This window comes from Notolabrus celidotus, chromosome 10 (assembly GCF_009762535.1).
Source record: "Notolabrus celidotus isolate fNotCel1 chromosome 10, fNotCel1.pri, whole genome shotgun sequence".
Classification (NCBI taxonomy): Eukaryota; Metazoa; Chordata; class Actinopteri; order Labriformes; family Labridae; genus Notolabrus; species Notolabrus celidotus.
The window spans coordinates 3205025-3215871 of NC_048281.1; the positions used below are offsets into that span (position 1 = coordinate 3205025).

General features: G+C 39.7%; 1 protein-coding gene across 1 annotated transcript in view; it reads right to left on the bottom strand.

The window, feature by feature from the left end:
- The window catches only part of LOC117820368 (alpha-1,6-mannosylglycoprotein 6-beta-N-acetylglucosaminyltransferase A-like), a 25483-nt gene extending 18041 nt beyond the window's left edge, over window positions 1-7442 (bottom strand). Inside the window, exons 1-3 of the mRNA XM_034694105.1 lie at window positions 7336-7442; window positions 7080-7170; window positions 3070-3282 (exon numbers count right to left, since the gene is read on the bottom strand). Coding sequence (XP_034549996.1) covers window positions 3070-3282; window positions 7080-7170; window positions 7336-7428 — 397 coding nt within the window. The 5' untranslated portion in view covers window positions 7429-7442. The remainder of the gene's footprint in view (window positions 1-3069; window positions 3283-7079; window positions 7171-7335) is intronic.
- Window positions 7443-10847: the final 3405 nt, after the last annotated feature.

Sequence of the window (10847 nt, forward strand, 5' to 3'; positions counted from 1 at the left end):
TCTTAATCCAACTAACATTGAAAATATGCCATACAGAGATTGGAGCGGGTTCTTTCAGGATCTCTTTTGCCTTGTTTGAACATTTCCTAAGTAGATCAGGCAGCAGCACTAAAGCCCATTCATACTGAAAGACAAATTAAATCCTTTGTTGAGGCAACCTATTTACATCCGGCATCAGTGGCGGCTGGCCATTAGAGCGCGCTAGGGTGCCACCCCACCACTCACCACATTACCTTCAATAATACATAAAAAAATTTAATTAAAAAGAAATAATAAAATAATATTCTGAACTATATGTATATATATTTTTAGATGAGCGAGATAAAAATGATATAGTTAATGATGAGTAAAGTTGTTTTGGTCATCTGTGTTGTCTGATTGGTGACGTGTTTTAGACTCTGGTTAAAAGTTGTACATGTGCAGGAGCACCTCTTCAACACAAGACCATGTATGGGCGGACCTTCCCTGCGCCCAGAGCTGAATGCAGCTGGATTTACATACCACCACCCTCCAACCATGGGGCCGACGTCACAACAGGGTGCATCTCAAAGCTCTAAACTGCAGTCTCCTCGCTCCTTGCTCCTCGGTCGAACCGGAAGTACTTTTAACTTGCGTCCCAAATCTCTAAACGCTGCTGGAGGAGAGAGGAGCGAGGAGACTGATCCGAGGAGGGGTAATCGAGGAAACACGAGAGCAGACTTTGCGGAAGTCTTTTCTCTGACAGACACGCCCCCTTATCGAATATCACTCACCGATTGGACGCTGCAGCGGCTCGGACTTAACCGAAACTTAACATCAGCTGAGTTTAATAACAGAGAAAAGATGGACCTTAAAACAGTCATTAAGGGTGCCCTGAAACAGATCATAAACATCCGTCGGTTTCTAAACAGTCTGTGTGTGATGAGCTGAGATTGAAAAGTGTTTGATGTGAATTTTAAAAACAAAATACTGATCGCAAAATCATAAATTCAATATAACAGAGGATGGATTATGTTATATCTGATTGTTTTTGTCAGATTCACTGTCTAATGAAATAGAGTAATAGAGTCTAACATCATTGATAGAATATATATCAATGATCAGTTATTCCTCCTGTTAGTTTCCCCATTTGTTCTGGTTTTCTTCATGAAGGGAAGTCTGACAGTAAAGTTTGTCTGTTAGTAAAAACACTTGTTATATTTCCTGTCAGGTTAATAAAGCTTCATACGAGGCTGATCATTAATGGGCACAGGGTTTGAAAAGAGTTGCATGGTTTCTATTTTCCCTTAAAGTAATAAATAGTTTAATAATGAGGAATTTTACTGGTGAATCGATCCGCGATGCTTTAGGACAGAATAAACAGAGAGCTGATTCTCTTCATGTGCAGGTGTGTGTTAAACAGGTAAACACAGAGACAGAGCTCTGTTACTGTTTATATTGATCAGTGTTATTACAGTGAACATGTGTGTTAAACAGGTGTGTGTTAAACATGTAAACACAGAGACAGAGCTCTGTTACTGTTTATATTGATCAGAGTTATTACAGTGAACATGTGTGTTAAACAGGTGTGTGTTAAACATGTAAACACAGAGACAGAGCTCTGTTACTGTTTATATTGATCAGAGTTATCACAGTGAACATGTGTGCAGACACAAACAGCTGTTAAAGCCGTCATCACAAACCGACGTCGCTTCACGTGACGCTCCGGAGGAGAGGACGTCTCATTTCTCTAAATACAAATCTCCTCTCTCCCCTCTCCTCTGGTTTCATTTCCTCGCATCTCTGGTGGGCGGGACTAAGACGCGAGGAAGAGACGCGAGGAAGAGACGCGAGAATGGACGTTTAGAGCTTTGAGATGCACCCACAGTCGAGCTGTATGTCATTAAGTGCGGCTGATTGACAGGTCGAGCCGGTCGAGCCGTGGGAGTTGGAGATGATCAAACAGAGATGCAGAATGGAGAAAGAGAAATTAAATAATTCAGTGAAATCACTTCAGACATCACCTTTAGAGAGGAGAACGTACCGGGAGAAGCTCAACGTGAAAGAGCGCAGACCTGATCTGCCCAACGTCACAATTAATCAGCAGTCCAAATACACTCATGTGATACCTTAGTACATGTTTGCTTGCTTTTTGGTATAAGTCTATTTTGGAGTTATAGCCCCCCCTGGAGAAAACTCCACCAGCCGCTACTGCCTGGCATTATAGTGCACCTTCTCCTGAGACCTGAGAACCAGACTGAGTCATGCAGCCTCCACCTCCGTGTCTATAAATCTGTGTGCATTAAGGATTAAAGGTTGGGTCGAAAAATAAAGTGGTTGGCTGTGGAATTGTACACGACGAGGAAAGCAGAGCCAGAGTCCTCTCTCTTTATACCACATTTCAAAGTATGTGGGATATTACTTTGCTCATTGTGGATTAATGTTATTAATGTTCGGCCTTTGAAAATAACTTCAACGGTGTAGACCTGCTCTTTCTGTGAAGCATCTTGAAATAACATTTGTCATGAATTGGCGTTGTATGAATAAAGATCGACTGATTGAAATCTTGCTGTTTGCTTATGTATTTGTATTTTTGGCTAGGGCAGAGAGGGATGACAGCCGTCCACCTGAGCACCCATTGTCATATCTGTAGCTCATGTTTGAGGTTTTTGAAATGAAGAATGATTTTAAATGTTTGCTGCACACAAACTTTGACTGAAATTACTTTAAAAAAAAAGTTTTCTCACTGGGGAAGCCTGGCTGACCTTTTCCCTGGTCATCGGGTGTTTTTGGTTGTTCCTTGTATTGTTATTTTGGAGCTCTTAATCTGGAAATCTGTTTCATGTGAGTTTTAAAAATGTAAATAATGTTTTCTAAGTGCACATTATGCAGCAGGATTTAAACTCATATATCCTCAAGCTGACACTCAATGAGTTGCAGTTTATAACACTTCCACATGGGCTTCATACTTTGAGACCGGAGGTTTCCGCTTGGTTTAAACTCACACATTTTGTTCTATATCCACTCCATCATCATCATTTAGCTTCTCAAAATGATATCTGAGAATACTGTGGGCTTTTCTTCTTTAAGTAAGATCAAATGTAATTTTACCAGATTTGAGTTGTTGGACCTTCTTCTCCTCCCTCTGTGCCTGCAGCTTTAGCAGCTCCTCCAGCTTGGCCAATTGTTGCTGCAGTTGTAATTTGTCCGAACGCAGCTCTATGATCATCTCTTCCCTTGTTTGTCCTTTTACTTTCTCTGCCTCCATTTTAATCTGGAGTGCAGTTAATTCTTCTTTATAGTCCTTCAAAGGTGGAGGAGAGACTGAGAGAAGAAGGTGGGAGTGTTAATCTTACAAATTATTCCTCTGCTTTGAACATATTTTCAAAAGGCTTACATCTGAAAACAGCTGTCAAAGCACTCAGCCAAATAACGGCAAGTTAATTGACTGAGAACTCCATTAGAGACAAAAACAATCCAGAACATTTTGATTAAACAAACTGCTGCATTGAAAATGCATAATCAAAGAATAAAAGAATAAAATTACAACATGTTACAAAAGAGATAGCTCAGTTTTGAAGTGGGGTTGTATGTAGTACTTGGTCCCTTATTTGCGAGAGCTTCAGACAGGGCCAGCTTTTAGTAATTTAGGTCATTTTAACAAACTCCAACCAAAGCACTAAACTCGGTGGAAGTAGGTGCTTTATTTGGAAAAAGTTTAGCACTTAACTTTGCTATTCAAAAGCTCTTTTGTTTGTACATTATTCTCAGATATGGCAACCATGCGCACATATTTTTCATTTCAGTTCTTCTCTGCTTTCTCAACCACCAGAGACTTACCCCTGTGAGTAATGTACTCACTATTGACAACTCCACTTCAAAAAACTGAACTATCACTTTAAAGCTGGGGTTGGTAGTCAGATTCAGATACACTTTTTGTTATACTGGTTAAAATGATCTTTATGTCCTGATGGTAATCAATACATAATGTGTTCTTAAAAAAGAGGTAAAAAAAGCTGCTATCTACAGCCGGAGTAAACCTGGGAAAACACCAACCAATCACCGTTTTTGGGTCCCAAAATTTTAAACCAATCACATCCCGTCCTGCAGTTCTGCCCGCCTCCTGCGCGTACATTTCCCCGGCATGCACTCCTCTGAGTCCCCGTCTCCTGCCTCTGCTTCCCCTGACTCTATTTACTGCCCCTCTCACTTGACCTCGGGCCTGTCCCCTCTGACCCAATGAGGGGCTTTGCTCAGGACTGTAGTCCGGATCAGAGTCTAAAAAGCTCTCACCACGGGGCTCTGACAAGCAGAAGAATTCATGACATTCAGTAAGTCCTACAGAAAATGTAGATGTACTGTAGCGTCTGTCCGGACGCTGTAGTGATGACGAGCTGATTCGTGAACACGTTGAGTTTTAATAACTGGTCACTGTCGGACGTGATCACGCCAACCAACAAAACAACAATCAATGTTTGAATGAATGAAGAACTTCTCCTCTTGTCTCTCCTCTCTCCCACTCACCTCTCACACTCTCTCACACATCCTCTCCTTGATGCTGCCTTCACTAACTGTCAACACTGTAGGAATTAAGAACCTCTACACTGAACAGGTTTAACAAACAGTAGAGCTGTTACAGTTTTATATGTGTTATAACTTTTCTCCTGATATCGTGTCACCAGTACAACTGGATAATGCTAGCATGACAGTTGTGAGTACTAACAGCAGCCATGTATGTTTGTTTTTGTTTTTAACTTTCACTATGAGAATGTTTTGGTGAGGACCGGTTTTGAATCAGTCACCATCATATGGTCATGAATCAGCGGCGCTCGTACATGTAAGCGGGGGCGTTGTTTTGGAGGAGCTCCGATGGGAGAGGGGGAGGGGTTAGATGGAGTCCTGAAGACATGCTACATTCATAATCATGCTAGTTTTCCGAGACTACCAACCCCAGCTTTAAGTGAGGGCTCTGGCATATTTAAAGAAAGAAAGAACTTGTCTGAAGAGTTTGCTCACAATAATCTGGTGGTCGAATGACATTCAAGAGATCATCCACAAATTTAGCAATGCTCTTCATTATGTTCAATATTATGAGATGAAAATGGAGTTCAAGGAAAGACAGAAAATATAACCCCAATTCCAAATATGTTGGGATGATGTGCAAAATGTTAATAAAAAATGATTTTGATTATTATGAATTCAATTAAACACTATAATTGAAAATGCTGCAAAGACAACCAATTTTCAAAGTGAAAAAAGTTCTAGTCTTTTATAAAAAATGATATCCTCATTTTGAATTTGATGCCAGCAACACATTTCAAAACAGTTAAGACTGAGACAACAAAACACTGAAAGAGTTGCAGAATGCTTTAAAAAATAAGTTAAAAAACACATCCGGAGAAAACATCGCTGTTGATTTGAAACAGGTTGATAATATAAATGGGTACGAAAAAGGCATTTAAAAAAAAAGGCAGTCTCCCTTTAAGTAAAGAGGTTCCCCACTCTGTCAGAGACTGTGAGCAAATAGTTTAACACTTCCAGAGTAATTTTCCCCAGTATATCCAATAATGCATGCTAAAACTATAGACTGTATAAAATATGGACGTAGTATTTGTGACGTCACCCATCTGTTTCTGAAGCGCTGTTTTGATGCCAATCGTCGCAGGGAGCCAGATTGCTGCTGTCAAGCGATTGTGACATAAAGAGGCGGGCTTTGAGCCTCCTAGCCAACAGCTACAGTGTTCCCGCCTGTCAGTCAAGTCAGCTGTGCCTCTCATTGGAAGACTTGTAATCTAAATATCTACGAAATTGCTGCGTTAGAAAAAATTCACCCCCCGTACAGTGTGAGCCGATCGAGAAATGAGCTACCCAGACTACACTCGTCTTTTGAACCAGGCTGTAAACATGTTTATTTCTGCTGTAAAGATCGGCTTCTTTGAATTGGTGTGTATGTGGTTTCCGGTACTTCCAGAGCCAGCCTCAAGTAGATCCTCGATGAACTGCAGCTTTTAGCACTTCCGCATTGGATTCATATTTTTAAAGCAAGGGGTGCCGCTTGGTTCAAACTGTACCATGCAAAGAGGAAACCATGTAAACACATGACCCTCAGCCCATTTAGGATGAACTGAGGCAGGTGGAAAACTGTCTTGTGGTTTGATGAATCAAAAGCAGGTCTTTTGGGGAGGCAATCATGGATACCAGGTTATCTGCTCTAAAGAGGACCACCCAGCTTGTTATCAGCACAGTACAAAAGCCAACATGTGATGGTGTAGAGATGGCATTAGCAGCTTACACATCTGTGATGGCACCATTAAGTTGAACCAAATGTACATGTGTTGGAGCAACATATGCTGTCATAGGAATATGCCTTTCCTATTATAGCAAGACAATGCCGAATCACATTCTACAAGTGCTGCAACGGCACAGCTCTGGAGTAGAAGGGTCCAGCTGCCAAACTGGCCTGCTCACTTTTCATCCACAAAAAACATTTGGTGCATCATGAAAAATGTGACAAAGTAGACCCTGAACTGTTATCTAACTGAAATTCTTTATCGGGTAGTAATGGGGATAAAGTTCCCTTTCAAAACTCCAGAAACTGGTCTGACCGGTTTTCAAATGTTGTTAAAAGAAGAGGTGATGCAACACAGTGATTAACATGCCCTAGTCCCAACTTTCTCAAACATATTGCTGGTATGGATGTATTCTTCTTAAAATATAACATTTTTCAGTTTCCATATTTGAAATGTTGTCTTTGCACATCTTCAATTAAACATATGCTCTAAATGATTAGCAAATCATCAAGAGCCATCTTTTTTTATTAGCATTTTCCAGATCCACCCAGCTTGAACTGGCTGTACCACAAAAAGCAGAATTCCATTAATGCACTGAGCCAAAGTCACAACACCTTACGCCCTGTTACCTTAGTCACCCTCTCTCTTGTTCCTTTTATGTAAGCACTTAAAAAGAGGTATAGTTGATCTTTATCCATGTGGATGAGCTCTAATGCATGAAGCCAGCAAAGTTTGAGGGTTTCTGAGATTATGTTCTTACACTTTGAGATAAGAAATCTTTTTTCAATGACTCCATCAGCTGCTCCACCATACTTGGTGCTCTTTTCTCACCTTTACCCCCTTTTGTTTCCACCAAAGCTCTGCCATCCTGCCCAAGTCTCTGATGATTCTTCAAGCTGCTGCCCTTCTGGCTGGAATTTCTCTGATACCAGTTTAAAGACAAGACACAGCATTACAAATCACAAAAGGCTTTATGTTGATTTTGACTATAAAGGGTCCAAAGCAAGCAAAGTGATCTGAATTTAACTTATTTAACTTGAGTAACAATCCAGCAAGATTTGTTGAATGGATAAAACAAGATACAGACCAGGATGACGTATGGAAAACTTAGACACCAGATGAAACAGATTCCCAGAAACACATACAACGTCCTTCGCAGGGTGGGGGTCAGTTTCCTCATGATTCAAGACGACCTGAAGCATAACAGTTAAAGGTTGTGCCACAGGTTTTGAACAAAACAGGGTAAATTGGCTTTAAATGCAATGTTTTTCTAGGCAGAAACTCAAGGTTGAGTGGGGGAGATGAGTGAAGGAATGTCCAGAAGTGTCTGAGAGACAGAAATAACACTTCTGGAAGTAGATATTGTGATGGATCTTGCTGATGCTGCGTTTTTGTTTAGACAAGCAAATCAAGATATGACATACAAGTGAGGGAAACATAACATAACATATCTCTGATGGTGTGATAAGGATGAATAACACAACACTTAAAGACTTCTCCCAAATGACTCAACCATTAATCGAATTTAACACACAGCAAGGATAGATTCACTCCTCTGTTGTCAGTGCCCTTTTCATTCATTATTACAAACTGCCAGCACCACCTCTGCGTCACTATGTCAAAAATAAGTAATTGAGGAACTTACCCAGAAAGTGTTGGGGAATCCAAGAGTGCACACTAATTGTGATTGTTATATATATAATTCCTTTAGGATAAAACAGGCACCCGTTGACAGTTCTGTGGTAGGATCCCAGGGAACGTTTTGACTTCTTGCAACCTCTGCCATACTCTGCTTCACTCACACAACCAGTTATCCAACCTGTTTGCATAGATAACTACATTCTCTCCCACTAGACTGAGCATGTTTCTGCAACATTCAAGAAAGACCAGATTGTTTGGCATTTCCTCTGAGTCACTTCACTTCCTTATTTGTTGTCCATGTGAAATACTCAGTATCCCATCATTATTGCTGTTATAGTTGGCAGGGCATTGATTGTTCTGGTTGTCTTTGTTGTGCTGTTGCCCTGACACAGGACCCCATGTCTTATAGAGATTACTAAAGGTTTGATATAAGAGAGGGAAAAAAGGTGTAGCACCAGTGGATTAAGCTCTAATCCATTAATGCCAGGTTAATGGCTGGGCTTAGGCTTGCTTTCTGTATACCCCCAAAAATAGAATGGGCTGTCTTTGTTATGTCAATATGTGCACACAAACACATCTTTCTTTATGTTGGTCTGTTATTTTAAACTGAGGTAAATATTAATGCACAGTTTAAGTAAGCACAGCTTTTTGGATTAAAAATACTGTAAGTATTACAGGTTTTTTTGACTACATAAACACAAGAATCAAAAGTATTACACAATTATCAAAACCTTACACTCAAGGAGCAAAACATCGGCCCAGATCTGCACCACTATAAGCACAATGTCAGCCTCACACTTTTTGCAAAATAACACACAGTGATTTTAAAACACTAAACACACTTGTATACATTAGAGCTTACAGTGTTATGCACACAACTGTAGCAGCATGAAAACTGGGACCTGTTTTGTTTTGATTCTCCATGTTGACATGTTGACTGATTTATAGAGAGAAATAAATGATATGTTCATCAGTCTGCAGCGTTGGTCTTGTGTAGTGTTTAGTGAGTTTATTGTATATTTGCACTTTCTCTGTGTACTTCACTTACAGTACTCTGATCACTGAGAAGTAGAATATAAAGTGTTTTAGCAGCAGCAGTGTGTAACTGCTTCAGACAGAATTAAGTCATATGAAATGTGTGTTTCATGTGGTAACAAAATATGGTTTTGATAAATTAGTGTAAAGTTTTTACAAGAGTGTTTCATTTCACTTCAAGATTCTGAGGTGTTCTGCTCCTTGTGTGTGTGGTTGTGTGAACTGTGTGTAGTGTTTTGACAAAATGAGCCCTGTTTTCAAAATCGTGTTTAAGCAATTGAAAAAAACTGTTAGCAGAAAGGCATTGAAACATTTGAAGGCATTCATTTATGTATCCAAATCTTCATCTTTAAATAATTGTATTTAAACTATCTTGTGTTTTCTTATAGACATAGTACTATGAAAATCTTATTGTAGAGATTATTTTATGAGAAATATTTTCAAACATGTCTTCACTTTGCTGTATTGTATTGTATTGAAGTATCTGACATGAAACATGATTGATTGTGACAGTCAACACCTTTATATGAACAGAGCTTGAGTCCAGTAGTGTAAACCAGATGTTAAAAGAAGTATGTGTGTGTGTGTGTGTGTGTGCTTTATGTTGTCATCACTTAAACGTATATAAAGAACGTATCTAACAGCCTGCAGGAGGAGACTTTATCTGGCATTAGTCGTCCTCCTGGCATCCGTGGTGCTTATTCGATACTGGTGTTGTTTGTTGTAATACAGTTATTACTATACAAGCAAGCCAGTTTCACAAAGTTCCTTCCACATCTACACATCATGGGCTGTCAAGATACAACAGTATAATCAGTACTAAGAGCCTGGGAGTCCAAAATAATTCAAAAACAAATACTTTTAAAAATGCACTTGAGGGTAAACAGCTCAGTGTCCTCATGTAATCCGTTTGGGTGCTGCAAACTCACCTGCACTTCATTGATTGTCCACTGTGTGACAGTATTTTTGAGCTGACATAGATGGCAACACTGTAGATACACATCCCAGTAAGTTTGGCAAGTGGCTGCTGTTCACAGGAATAAATATTGCATCAAGGCTTATTGAGTCATTATGTAAAGATGAGGACTACCTTCCCCTTGTTGATCATGCCTGCTAACATGGTGACGTAATTTATGGGGTTTACAGCACGAAGGCTCAGGATTTGTTTTGATGCATGTACATAAAAACTGTTGTGTTTGTAATCTCCTCGAGGGTTCAGTTGATTTTGGCGAGGTTCAGCTAATCAGGCAACATATAAGTTCTTCACCAGTGTTAATGGGTATAGGATAAACGACAGGAACAGGTTTTATGGTTTTCTTTCTGTTTTTCCTTTTTTTTTTTTCTCTTTAATTGCCTTCTTTTTTTATTTGTTTGTTTGTTTGTTTTTGGAATAACTTTCATTAGGCTGACTGGTTTACCGCTGTGTTCCATTGGTTTCAGTGTTTCACTGAAATGTCCCCTTTCAAACTCTGGGGCCAACATTTTAATTAAAAAAACACCATGACAATGTAATCCACATGAAACATCTTGTTACTAAACCCATACATGTTATTTAGAGGTGTAGTTCCATTCCCTGCCATAAGGTGGCGCGTTGCTCCAACAGTGCCAGACTGTTGGTGTTTAACCACGTAGCACCGCGAGTCTCTCTCTCTTTTCATCCGAGTCATTGTCCAGAGAGCAATGTAGTGATGGGAATTCCGGCTCTTTTTAGAGAGCCGATTCTTTTGGCTCGGCTCACTACAAAGAGCCGACTCTTTCAGCTCCCAAGCGGCTCCTCAGATTTTTTCTTGTTTGAATGTCTGTATGACCTAAAATAATGTTAAATTATATGTCAAATGAATTACTAATGTAAAAAACATACATTATATCAAATGTTTATCATTTAAAAGGCTTTATTTATATTCTCAACATGGAGCAGAGTTC